At 35.9% G+C, this 14,379-nt stretch overlaps 1 protein-coding gene across 3 annotated transcripts; it reads left to right on the top strand.

Moving 5' to 3' along the window:
• The first annotated feature begins 9,390 nt into the window (after positions 1-9,390).
• Positions 9,391-13,891, top strand: LOC145089331 (uncharacterized). Of its 3 annotated transcripts, none has more exons than XM_079027791.1 (7): positions 9,391-9,636; positions 9,745-9,800; positions 11,515-11,649; positions 11,733-12,233; positions 12,338-12,469; positions 12,561-13,024; positions 13,131-13,891. In XM_079027791.1, exons 3-7 carry the CDS (start codon positions 11,550-11,552, stop codon positions 13,761-13,763), a joined length of 1,830 nt encoding a protein of 609 aa, XP_078883917.1. In that variant the 5' UTR covers positions 9,391-9,636; positions 9,745-9,800; positions 11,515-11,549; the 3' UTR covers positions 13,764-13,891. The 3 variants fall into 3 exon arrangements, with proteins under 3 accessions (XP_078883917.1, XP_078883913.1, XP_078883910.1); XM_079027787.1 differs by having other exon boundaries at positions 9,741-9,800; XM_079027784.1 differs by having other exon boundaries at positions 9,552-9,800.
• The last annotated feature ends 488 nt before the right edge of the window (positions 13,892-14,379 follow it).

Genomic DNA, 14,379 nt, shown 5'->3' with positions numbered 1-14,379 from the left:
TTGGGTAGAACATGGGTAGATGGAATACTTGGTGTGTGATGAGAGATGGTATGAGTAAACCCTGGTGACTATGGAGTTAGCGCCTACTATTAAGTAAACCTTGGTGACTATGGAGTTAGCGCCTACTATTAAGTAAACCTTGGTGACTATGGAATTAGCACCTATTGTATAAACCTTGGTGACTATGGAGTTAGCGCTTATTGTTAAGTAAACCTTGGTGACTATGGAGTTAGCGCCTACTGTTAAGTAAACCTTGGTGACTATGGAGTTAGCATCTATTGTTGAGTGAACCTTGGTGACTATGGAATTAGCGCCTATTGTATAAACCTTGGTGACTATGGAGTTAGCGCCTATTGTTAAGTAAGACTTGGTGACTATGGAGTTAGCGCCTATTGTTAAGTAAACCTTGGTGACTATGAAGTTAGCGCCTATTGTTAAGTAAACCTTGGTGACTATGGAGTTAGCGCCTATTGTTAAGTAAACCTTGGTGACTATGGAGTTAGCGCCTATTGTTGAGTGAACCTTGGTGACTATGGAGTTAGCGCCTGATAACTATGGATTTAGTACCTGATAGATAAACTTTGGCAGCAATGGACTTCGTGCCAATTCCTTAGGTAAATCCTTAGGAATGAATGAATGAAGGATAGTGGATTCTTAGGATAAACCCTTGAGAAAATAAAGTAGATATGGGGATGGGTATTTTGGTTGATTGTTTGATAATTGAATATAATAAATGTATTATTGTGGGTTGAAAACCCTATATGCTCATCAGGCTCCCAAGCCTGACCCACTCAGTTTTCTTTGCATTACAGGTAATGACACAAGGGTATAAGTTGGTGGACTGGACGAGAGATTTTGGATTATAGATCAGTAGTTATAAATAACTGTTGTAAGGTCTATTTTATATTGTTTATGCTTTTGGTCTGTATCGGAACATGACATCCCGAGGTTTTATTATTTAATGAAAATACATTCTCTTTGAGAAACGTTTTGATAAATTTTATCATATTTTGTTTTTGGAACAAATTCCGCAACTCTTTTAATCAAAGGATTACTCTGATTTTTATAAAACAAAGCATAAACAAATCGGTCTTTTCTGGCTGTGAAATTGGGCATGTCACATGAGTTTATCCTACATGACTATATACAGTCCCTAAAGCATCTCTCTACTAACAGATGATCGAAAAATAGTGTACCGACATTGGTGCCTGCGACCCACGGTACAATGAAGAGAAACTCACCTGAAATAAATAAACTCGAGAACACCATGATACGCTCCCTGCTACACTGCTCCTCACACCAAACAAAATCCAGAAACAATCCCAATCAATAACTAGGGTTTAACCCACAACCAAGGTCCAGTCCATCCTTCATCATGATAAGGGCAAAATACCATTTTTTTCCCTTTCTATACTAGCCCAACTAAACTAAACCTAAAACCGTTAATGGCCTAAGGCACACAAATCAATCCATTGGGCTTCTGAGAGAACGCCTAACGTTCCGACTATGACGTTTGACGTCCGAACGCCTGGCGTTCCCATGCAAACGACTGGTGTTTGATCGTTGTCTACAAATTTCTTAACTAATGTCTTAATGGCTTAAGACCTCACATCCAAACTTCTGATCCAATACTAATGAAATTTCTAAAGCCATAAAGTTGCAAACCCTAAAATTAGGGTTTGTTCTCTACTTGCAATACTAGGTGTAAGACCATAATGTTATACAATACCTATAAGTAACGACTTTATTGTTTAAGTATATAATTGAACCTAATTTACAAAAAAAATCATATGTAATTAGGGTTTGGTCTCTGCTTGCAAGCGCCTGGCTTCCATCATAGAACACCTAGCATTTGAACGCCAGACGTTCTATGCCAAACGCTTTGCGTCCAAACTCTGGGCGTCCTCATCCAAATGCCTAGCGATTGGACCAAGGACCTCATCATCGGGATGTTATTGAGGTTTCCACAGCGATAATAGTTTGTAGAAAAGGAGAATTCAGGTGTGACAGAAGCGATGCAAAGGAACATAAATCGATGACCTTGGGATTTTGAGCATGAACCTACCGATTAATCATTTCATTCCGAATCATAATCCTCTTGAAGCTCCTCCGGTTTATGCTCGTGCGGTTGTCAGTTGCTCTAATCCCAACATTGTTAGAGGTACCCATTACTCTCTTTAATAATCACCACTCTTTCTTATCATCTATATGGATGTATTAATCGAATTGTTCTTCCAAAATGTCAATTCTTATTAATTTGCCATTACGTATGGATATATTGTTAAATTTTTTCTATTTTTAGTTTACTATGCAGACGAGGAACGAAATTAGTAATGATGAAGCAAGGTACTCCATATATTATAATCTCTTTCATTTACTATGATTTCTCCATATGGTTGTGTTTTAACTGTTTTTAGAGCAATTTTGGTCAAATTTTATGAATGGAGACCAAAATGCACAAAGTAGATGCACAGATAGATAGAACATCATTAAAGTTTAGTGTAAGATTTGTATTTGGCTCTTGTGTAGATTTGTATGTGAACACTTTTCTCCAGTTGCATTGATGTTGTCAAGATTCTTAGATCTAAACAACTAAATGAAACATTGAAGAATGAGTTCATGTATTAATTTTCCATGCTCAAGTGACTTTAATTTATTTCCTTTTGGTCTTTGTATTAATGAAATCTTCAATCTGATTATTATTAACTTTTGGTTTATCACAGTTGTACAATAGTTGAAGTTTTTGTTCATGGAAGAATATTTCACAAGGTCTACGACATTGAAGCCAACAAAAAGCAAGAATAGTTGAATGAATTCATTGTAATTACATACTAATCAATTATGTTTTGTATCTAAATTTTGTTGCTATAATTTTTTAATTTTTTATGTACAATGTTGTTATAAAAAGAAATTAAAGTTGATGTTTATACTAAACAAATCAAGACAAGCAACATACTTACATTTATTTGTTTATAATCACATTGTTATTTATATATTAAATTTATAGCTTCATGATCATAGAATGTGTGCTATTTGTTATGCAAAAAAATTTGAAAGGCAATAAGTATGTATGTTTGTTTCTTGAGACAACATAAATGTAATATGATCATTTTTCATTATTTAGCACACAATCAGTCAGAACTACAATCAAACAACATGGTTTCAATCATATGTGGAGTCAGTCAGAACTTCTAACCCAGTCAACTCTAACCCAGTTAAAAACTATCAAACGACTCTTTAGACTTTGTTTTCTACTACCTAACTTTCTTTCTTTATAAATTTCTTTACAAATTGGTTCATGCAGAGGAAGTTCTCTTACATGTCCATCAATCTAGTTCGACGCCTCTGGACACCAGTGGACGCAAATTCAAATAAAAACCTTTTTCATATATAATATATATGATAATGGTACACATCACACCCAATTAGGTGGAGAGACTTATGATTTATAGAAATATAATTTACACATTACAACCTCAAAGAATTAAATACTATACATAAAGATATATAGGAGTAGCTGTTAAGTTTGTCTAATATCCTCCCTCAAGTGGAACGGTGGCAAACCAATACACAACTTTTCTCGAAAGAACTCAAACTGATGACGTGGTAAACTCTTTGTAAAAATGTCGGCCACTTGAAGCTTGGTCGGAACGAACTTGGTGTGAAGTTTACCGGACCACACAAGTTCACGAATAAAGTGATAGTCAAGATCAATGTGCTTGGCACGTTTGTGAGAAACAGGATTTTGAGTGAGAAACAAGGCACTTTGATTATCGCATAGCAATGTCGGACGGTCCGGTGGTAGCGCATGAAGTTCTTGCAACAAGTGAGTGATCCAAATAATTTCCACGGCAGTGTTGGCCATTGCTCGATATTCAGATTCACAACTGGAGCGAGAGACAGTTGGTTGTTTCTTGGCACTCCAGGATACAAGATTGCCCCCGAGGAATATCGAGTAACCATAAGTGGAACGACGGGTCTCGAGGCAACGGGCCCAATCAACATCAGAATAGCCCACAAGCGTGGTATATGACGGTTTAGAAAAGGATAGTCCGAAAGAAATCGTACCATTGACATATCGCAGAAGTCGTTTAACTGCTTGATAATGCGGAATAGTAGGGGCTTGAAGGAATTGACTAACTTGATTGACTGCATAAGAAATATCCAGACGAGTGATCGTCAAATACTGAAGAGCACCAACAAGGGATTGATAATGTGAGGGATCCGAGTAAGCATCACCACCGGTAACAAAGGCCGTGTTAGAGGCAAGAGGAGTTGAAACTGGTTTAGCATCGAGAAGACCTGCTCAATCAAGAATGTCATAAGCATACTTTGTTTGACTGAGAAATAGACCATTTGTGGTGTAAGTGGCTTCGATCCCAAGAAAATAATTTAAATGACCGAGGTCTTTGATCGCGAATTCGTGGTGCAAGCGATTGATGATGGAGCGAATAATCGTGTCATCATTTCCGGTCAAAATTAAATCGTCAACATAGACCAATAAATATAGCACACACGAGTCACGTTTGAACACAAACAGAGAAGGATCAGCCCGACTGCATACAAACCCAGTGCTAACCAAAAATGTGCTTAGACGATGAAACCAAGCGCGTGGGGCCTGTTTGAGACTGTAAAGAGCTTTATGTAGACGACACACATGACCGGGAAAACGAGAATCATGAAAACCCGGTGGTTGTTCCATGTAAACGGGATCCGCGAGGGTACCATGAAGGAAAGCGTTATTGACATCGAGCTGATGAAGAGACCAACCATCAATGACGGCCAAAGATAAAACAACGCGCATCGTGGATGCTTTCACCACTGGACTAAAAGTATGCGAGTAATCAACACCTGGAAGTTGACTAAAGCCTTGAGCAACTAGACGAGCTTTATAACGATCAATAGTGCCATCAGAATGATACTTAGTTCGAAACACCCACTTACAACCGACTACATTGCTATCCATAGGTCTAGGAACCAACGACCAAGTATGATTTTTCCATAGAGCATTCATTTCAGAATTCATGGCAGTCATCTAGTGGGATTGCAAAGCGGCAGAAGAAAAGGTAGTCGGATCATGCTGAGCAAATAAGGCACAATATAAACCATGTTTAGTAGTGTGAGCAAGATCTACTCTGTGCTTTGGTTTGAAAATCCCGGCTTTGGCCCGTGTAACCATGGGATGGCTAATAGATGGAGCCCGTGAAAGAGCAGCAGGAGGTGTATTCGTTTCAGTCTCATCAAACAAAACAACAGGAGACGGGTTATCAGGTGAGAACGATGATGGAGCATCGGTGGGTAGCCGAGTCTGATCAGGAGATTGGACCTGCTCCGAGGACTGGGCCTGTTTGGGCGACTGAGCCTCTTCTGTTGACTGGGATTGTTCTGGTGATTGGGCCTGCTCCGAGGATTGGGCTTATTCAGGCGACCGAGCCTCGGTGACAGGAGCGAGATCATTGCAAATCCCACACCTAGTGAAAGGAGCAGGAACCAATGGTGGACTAGAAAATGATGTATCGTCGAAAAAAGCAACTAGATGAAGATCATGAATAGAGGCCCGAGTTGAAGTACTGCCAAAAGGAAAAAAGAGCTCATCAAACTTGGCATGCAGGGTAATAAACACACAAGAGGAGTCGGGATCAAGACATTCATATCCTTTGTATTGGGCACAATAGCCAAGAAAGATGCAAGGAAGGCTACGTGGCGATAATTTGTGCTCCGCATAGTCTCTTAAGTAAGGGTAGACTTGACATCCAAAGGGGCGAAAATGATCATAAGATGGAGCCCGAAGAAACAAAACCTCAAACGAGGATTTATTATTCAATACACGAGTGGGAAGTCGGTTGATAATATGAACAGCTGAGCGAAAAGCATGGACCCAATAAGAAGACGGAACATGCCCATTAAATAACATGGCAAGACCGGTTTCTATAATATGGCGGTGTTTACGCTCTACCCGACCATTTTGTTGTGGAGTGTACGGACATGAAATACGGTGAAAAGTACCATTGTCTTCAAGCAAACGCCGTACATGATGATTCAAAAACTCTGTGCCCCCATCACTTTGAAAGACTTTAATTTTAGATGAAAATTGTGTTTGAACAAACTTAATGAAGGCCCCAAAAACCACATGGAAACCGGACTTGGTTTTGAGCAGATAGAACCACATAAAACGAGAAAAATCATCCACAAAAACAGCATAATAACGATAACCATCGATCGAAGTAACCGGGGATGGCCCCCAAAAATCACAATGAATCAAGTCCAATACATTTAAAGCACGTTTTTCATTAGGTTCAAAAGGTAAACGATGCGCCTTAGCAAGTTGGAAAGGCGTACAAACAATGGGTGATGGTAATATAGATGTCACCGAAACGTGACCTAATTTATTCATAAGAGAAAGAGTATCAAAAGAAACGTGGCCCAAGCGGGAATGCCAAAGCTCATAGGATGCTCTTAACTTCGAACAAGCAACAACCGTAAATGTTGTCGGTTTATTGGATAGAACATATAATCCTTGCTCACATCGCCCCGTTGCTAGAACCTGCTTCGTTGCCCGATCCTGGATATAAAAATGAGGTTGGGAAAACAAAACATCGAGACTATTATCAGTAGTCAATTTACTAATGGACAATAAATTTTTGGTGATCATTTTGACAACGAGAACATCCCGCAATTTAATATTATTGCGAATCATAGATTGACCAATATGAGATATGGGGAGAACATTACCATCCCCAAAAGCAACCTTAGAGTCCCCAACATAAGGCATAGGTTGAGAGACGGATGCCGTGGAAGAAGCCATATGATCGGTGGCACCGAAGTCAACAAACCAGTCTGGGGCATTGGGTGTTACACGACATTGAGCATGAAAGGCTTTGGCTAAATCAACATTTGATCCGGGTTTATGAGTGGCATATGATGAGAGATGTGGGCATGCACTAGCATAGTGGCCATTGGTTCGGCATAATTGACAATGGGGAGGACGATGCCCACGCCCACGACCACCCCGAAAAGAACGACCACCCCGACCACCGCGAGATGTGGGGGGATGGGAGGTAGCAGAAAAGGCCACTGACGGGGAAGCAGTCCCATGTAGAGAGCGCAAAAATAACTCATGTGCCTCAGCTTGGGCAAGAAGATCTCGGAGAGTAGTGAGGGACCGAGAGGCCCGAACAGCGGTGGAAAAAGTCTCACAACTAATTAAAAAAAGACTTTTTAGATTAGATGGAAATCACCATTTAAATTTGGATAAAACTGACTGAAGTTTCCAAGAATATTCCTATCAAAAAGAATTTATATTAATAAAGGGGTTAGCTAAAAAAACATCCTATTTTTTCATTTAGACATCCTATTTGATTTTTAAGGTTTTCTTATTAGTTGAATTTACATTGTTTTAATAAAGTATCTTGCAAAAGTTAAAGTATCTTGCAAAAGCTAAGTAATAAGTACACTAGCGTGTGATTAGATTCTATCATCAACGAAAATCCAACTATATTGTCTTGTTTTATGAACGGCGATACCCCGTATCTCCCAATTTGTTTAAAGAACATGAAACAAAAATTCTTGCTAACATAGTACAAAGAAGCTTCCTAGCTCATCATCTATGTTAGAAAGAAGCTTCCTTTCACAATAACGATTCACAAGCGACATGGTTATTAACTTTTCAAGGCAACATTCTGTTTTAATGATTTTAAGCGTCCTTATTTTTATAACGTTTTGTTTTATATTAAGGAATTCATTTCATATTTTAAGGATATGTTTGAGAGTCTAAATAAACGTTATAATATAAACATTATATTAAACGTTTCTTGTATCGATACCATAATGTAAACTCTTTTTATTTTGCATTATTACGGTTTAGCTCTTCGATTTAAGAATTCAACCTACTTGTTGGTTGTTTCCGGTTACAAAGAGTTAATCAAGTGGGAACCAAAAATATATGTGCATATTAGTATAATTTTTTGAACCATTTGCTTGCATTTTAAACATGAGAGTCGATCCTTACATAACAAATTTTTGTTATAAAAAACAATTTATATTTTATATGGTTTTTTTTTGAACGACTGCGTTTTCATATATTCACATATTCTAGCGAAATGCTAGAACATTAAAAAAAGCTTCAAAATTTACAAAGGGGAATTAAGTCAAGCATTCCACATTACATCATAATTGGAAGCTCGGTTTTTAAACCAAAAAAACAAACTTAACACAATACTATCAAATAACGAGTTTTTCCTAATTTTACTCCCATCAAACACCACCGAATTCATGTACCTCCATAACATCCAACACGTAGCTAACACAACCACTTCCAATTATATACGTTTTGATATCACCAACCTTTGATCATCCATTCAACGATCGATATATGCACAGAGAATATTATATCACACCATCTTGCAACCAAGGACCAAACCGCCACAACTACTACAGAGAAAAAATAGATGTTCCGTCGATTCCACCCCAACCCCACACAACGGACATAATATACTACTCAATTCCAACCCCCCCCCCCCCCCCCCCCCCCCCCCCCCCCCCCTTTTTTTTTTTGACAAATTGAACCGAATAGGCAGCTGATGAAGAGCAAGACGCCAACCAAAAATCTTTATTTTTTTAGGTAATACTTTACACCATCTAGTAGTTTGAGAATGACCCAATAATAAACATCGTCTATGTGTCTCCTGGTTTGATTTACTGTGAACTCATCAAATTATATTTTATATGGTTTTACAATATGCAAATTGTCCAATCTTTTAAATCATAAATTGTTATGTATGTTAAAAACTTATTGTTTTCGGATCACTTCCCTTTAAATATTCATTACCAATAGGACCGACCCTGAGCACATGCGAGGTGTGCGACCGCACAAGGCCATGTTGTCAGGACCATAATTTTAATTCGTCAGTAATCCGTCATAATCCATCACTAATCTGTTAATCCGTCACTAATTTGTCCCCATCTGTTGCTAATATGAAATTAGATGCCCATTTTTTATTTTTGAACAGAGCCTTAAAAATCAACGAAAAAATAGTTCTAAATCCCAACCCATAGACTCCAATCGGGGCACTACTTATGTAGTAAGAGTATAGTCTTGATTAGCTCCGATAGTCACATAAATAATGATGCACTAAATACGATTACATAATAATATGTATATTGTTAATAGATTAAATCAAAAGATAGTATAAAAATGATCAATATCTTTTAGGTATAATATGTAAATTTTAAATTCTGAAACTTAAATTAACTCATTTTTATATTAATATGTTGGAATTACACTCTTTCCAAATAGTGTTATACATGTTTGGGTGATTGGGTCACAGGGTAACCACACGCGTTAGAAGAATGACCACATTTCACACACAGGAGGTTTCTTTGAAACAATTAAACCTTATTTCATGGAGATTTACATTTCATTCACAAATCCAAAAATATACTCTTTTTGGCTTCTTCAGTTCAGCTGCATTTCCTCGAACCTGCGTTTTTATCCTTTCCGACATCCGATGACGAGTGAGAAGCTCTATAAATCCCGCAGGTTGCCTCGACGATTGTCATTCTTCATCTTCTTAAAGGCTTCTGATTTCATTCATCGGCGAACCTCTTTTTCTTCTTCGTTTTTGATTATCTACTTCTGTATGTCGTAATGCAAATGATTCTTCTCCATCTTCTTTCTCCAAACCTCTCAATTCAGCTTTTCGTGAAGCTTTTTTGTTGATCATCGATTTCTTATTTTGTAGCCAGGCTCAAAATCATCGCAAAACCAGCAAAACGACAGACATCTACTGTAATTTGACAAGGTATGTGTTCATGGCTGTGATCTTTTCCGTAACCTTGAATCCAAATTTTGTTCGAATGTTTTCGAATGTATTCAATTCGGCGATTTTTTAACCTAATCTAGATTTAGGTTGAGCAGTATGTGTGATTTATCGTGAAGAACAATTGTTCTGTTCATTGTTAATATGCTTATTGCATCAATTGTTAACATTGAAAGGAAAGTAATGAGAAATTTGATATAATTCTAGTTGCTGTAGTATTTTTGTAAGCTCCGGCAAGTATTAGCTATTCATACAGAGGAGCAGATATCCGTAAACGGCGTCGTACCACTGGAGATTAAGTTGACTGCTACTTTCTTCGATTTATTTTTCCCAATTAAAAAGTTGCTTCCTCTAACTAAATTGTTTTGAATCGTAGTGATTGATGATAGATCATTAGGTCGTAGATACAGATTTGTAATATTAACTTTTGGGAAAGCTAATCTTCCAAAATGCGAATTCATAATCAGATAATGATTAATGATAGATCGTTTATTCGTTTTGCATAAATCCGTTTGTTGGTTTTGAAAATTGAAAAGATACCATGACGTGCTAATAAAATTTAGTTATTGTGAAGTTAGAAAATATTATAAAATTTTGTTTTTGAAATGTTCGATACGTCAAGGTAGATTCTTCCATTATTGACAATAGAGAATAGTCATATAACTAATAACTATTTGTTTAATTATGTTTTGAATGTTTTATACAAATAAAATATTTATAAAATGTTTGTTATCAATATTTTGTAGTACTTGTTGATTGATAACAAAATAATCTGAAAAAGGGTTGTTTTTATTTTAAATCAATAATAAAATATTTTAAAAATTAAATATAATTCTTGATTTAATGTTAATTTTAAGCATTGTTATGATTAATTGATTTAAAGTTTTAATTAGAATATTTTTTTAGTTTCAATCAAAAATAGCAAACTGTTTGTAAGGTAATGTAATATAATTTTTATTTTTATGTTACTATTAATTATAATTGCTAATTAATTTAAAATAACTTATTATTATTAAAAAGTTATATAGAACTAGAGTTTAGGTAGAAAGTTTTATTTGCTTTGCATTTATTTCATTTTAATTAACCAATTTTGATTTATTGTTATAATGAATTTGAAAGTCATGGGGTTTCAACGTTAATATTGTATTACCATTTTTATAGTACATATATAGATATCTTTTCAATTCCAATAAAAAAACTCACATTTTTGATCTTAATGGAGAAAACTGCAATAAAAAACTCTATATTTGTTAAAAAAAAAGTATTTATGTAAACAATAAAGTGACATGTACAAATAAAAAGTCTTAAAGAAAACAGAGCTACTTAAATTTTATAGATTTTGAAATGGTCAAATGTATTTAATAACAACATAATAATATTTTAACGATGGATTGTCACATTAATCTTTCATTTTTTATACAGTTTTACTATTTAATTTGTATAGTACAATAATGCATTGAATTTTTATAAAACTTTTCCCGATGAACAGTTGGCCATTGAACCTCAAATCCATTGAATGCCAACTTGACATCCCACTATGATCGAGTTTAATCTATTGAATGTCAATAAGACATTCTACTTCAACAACTATTTCATTAAACCATGGAATGTAGATGCTATTAGTTAGAGAAAAAGAAGAGTGTATGTGTGTTGTAACAATCATATTCTTCATTCGTATGTCATGATACGTTTTCAGGTCAATAAGCATTCAGAAAACAAGGCGTAGTTCCAATGGGTGAAGCAAATGGCATAATCCACCAGGATCCACCGCCACAACCACCACCGCTACCTCAACCACGTTTCGATCTTCCTTGTCAAGATTTACTTGCTGGTAACTATACCATCCTATAAATTCAAACCTCCTTATACTAATTTTGTTGGGAATCTTTGAGGCCATTTTCGAAATATACACAGATAACAGACGTAGGGACTACATCAATATATGCGTTCCTCTATGTGAAGCATTAACTAAAGCAGACTGGCAAACCGCAAAACAAACAATCGAGCGTCATGGATATCTCATACGTTACAGCATCAATGAAAACTGCGAAACACCACTTCACGTTGCAGCATCAGCTCAAAGCAACACAGACAGCATTGAATTCGTTCGATATCTTGTGGGTAAAGTAAGTGAGGCCGACTTGCAACTGCAGAATAGAAACGGAAATACTGCCCTTTCTTTGGCAGCTATATCTGGAAATGTTGAAATTGCTAAGATTATGGTGGGGAGTAACAGTAATCTGCCCACCATACCTAATGGTGAACAAATGATGCCGCTTTATATCGCTGTGTTGTTTGGAAACACAGAAATGGTGGATTATCTCTATCAAGAGTCTCTTCAAATGAATGGCCCTGGTTGGACACCTAAGAATAGGAGTTGGGTTTTCTTGAAGTCCATTGAGATGGATTTCTTCGGTACGTACATATTTTAATTACTTGAAAGCTTTCATTTCTCATTATTACATGCTAACTAATAATTTTTGCACATACATTTTATCTATTAACTTATTCTTTTGTAGATTTCGCTCTGAAAATATTGGAACACCACCCACTACTTGCTCAAAGTGGGGAAGCACTATGTGCTTTGGCTCGAAAGCCTTCTGCATTTGATGAAATAAAGCCACATTACGTCAGAAGCATCGTCAATTCAAGTATCTTTTCGCGTTCTACATTTATTTTGTTCTAAATTAGCTTGTGTTTCAGTGTTTGGTTCTTATTCGATTGTTAATTCTATTTTTGTAGCCTTCCATTTGAAGGTGGAACCAGTTGACAATAAAGCGGTGGAGTTACTAATAAAGATTTGGAAAAGTATTGAGGAAAAGCCCAAAACTGAAATAGACAGAATACTCAGAGGCCCAATAGTTCTGGTAGATGGAAAACAAACATACCCCTCTCGAGTACTTTTTGTTGCTGCAGAAACAGGAAATACTAGGTTTTTGGTTGAGCTCATACGTCGATATCCTGATCTTATATGGAAGCAAAATGAAAACAATCAAAGTATTTTTCATGTTGCTGTTTCTCATCGTCATGAGGGTATATATAATCTGTTGTATGAGATTGGATCCATGAAGGCTTTGATAATTCCAGTCAAAGATCTAGAAGGGAACAATATGTTACATTTGGTTGGAAATAACACTCAGAAAACCCGACTTCGACATGTGTCAGGGGCAGCTTTCCAGTTGCAACATAAATTGTTATGGTTCAAGGTATATATAGATTTGATATTTCTCTCAAATATTATCCATGTTAATTTATTAGTCATTTACATTCACCATATTGCATTATAATCACCTATATATGTTTGTGTTGTAGGAAGTGGAGTCTATGGTACCTCCTCTTTACAAAGAAAAAAAGAACAAAAGTGGGTTAACACCATATGAACTATTCACTGAAAACCACAAACCTTTAGTAACCGAAGGTGAGAAATGGATGAAAGGAACCGCTAGTAAATGCATGGTGGCTGCCGCCCTAATAGCCACCGTAGTATTTGCAGTCGCTTACACAATCCCCGGTGGCTACGACCAAAAAACCGGCTTTCCTATGTTTCTTCACAACGTACCATTCATAATATTTGTCATCTTAGATGCGATTTCCCTAATCTTGTCTTCCACTTCAATCCTTGTGTTTTTATCTATCCTCACATCTCGTTATGCTCAAGAGGATTTCCTTGAATCATTACCCAAAAAGCTTTTGGTGGGTTTATCAATGCTTTTTCTATCCATAGTCACCATGATGTTTTCTTTTAGTGTTAGTTTCTTTGTGATATATCGTCACAAGTTCATTGTGATTGCAATCTTCATTAGTGTGGTTGCGCTTATACCTATTGTTTCGTATGCTCAACTACAGTATCCTCTTGTGAAAGACGTGTTTAGTTCAACGTATGGTTCTAGGTATCTCTTTAAGCCCAAGAAACCAGTGCTTTATTATCAAAATCCAAGGGTCTAGATGTCTAGTTGTTGTTGTTGTTATTATTGTTGTGTGTTTGGTTTGGTTTGATAGTGATTTTGTTTTAAGAACATGTAATGAAACTTATTTTTTATTATTAAAGTTTATAGTCGATTCTTTCATGTAAAGTATATGTATCTCACGTTATGTAGTTTTGTTCTTTCATTCATGAATATTCTTTGTATCACTTTTTAGAAGTATTGAAATTTGGTTTATCTTTTTGTTTATAAACCATCTTCTCATAACATACACGTAAGCATCATAATTTAATTTTAACAAATTACACATAGAAACCATATTTAAGTGTACTGTATTTCATAATTGTATAGGCCAAGTGCAAATTTGTATTTCGAAATTCGTATTAATACTACTCATTATAGAAAAGTAGTATCGCAGTATCTAACCTAATAAATGAAAATCAATTTTGCCAAATGTCATGCTCTCATTAAATTTGACACATGTCATTTTTTAAAAGTTTTTGAATTATTTCTTTTTTCCACTTGTCATTTTCTTAAATTTTTTATTTTTTTTTAATTTAAAATCCACATTTTAATGAGATTTATATATGTAAAGTAGATCATTATATTAAATTTCATAATAAATGCTCTACAACTTT

The sequence above is a fragment of the Lactuca serriola genome, chromosome 1 (genome assembly GCF_051521515.1).
Source record: "Lactuca serriola cultivar US96UC23 chromosome 1, Lser_US96UC23_V15, whole genome shotgun sequence".
NCBI lineage: Eukaryota > Viridiplantae > Streptophyta > Magnoliopsida > Asterales > Asteraceae > Lactuca > Lactuca serriola.
The sequence above is the reverse complement of the archived record's forward strand: the minus strand, read 5'-3'. Positions and strand labels throughout refer to the sequence as shown.

Coding starts and splice junctions, on each gene's coding strand:
- LOC145089331 (XM_079027791.1), top strand. CDS start 11,550: ATGGGTGAAGCAAATGGCATAATCCACCAGGATCCACCGCCACAACCA. Junction 11,650..11,732: donor TTGTCAAGATTTACTTGCTG/GTAACTATACCA, acceptor AAATATACACAG/ATAACAGACGTAGGGACTAC. Junction 12,470..12,560: donor CAGAAGCATCGTCAATTCAA/GTATCTTTTCGC, acceptor CTATTTTTGTAG/CCTTCCATTTGAAGGTGGAA.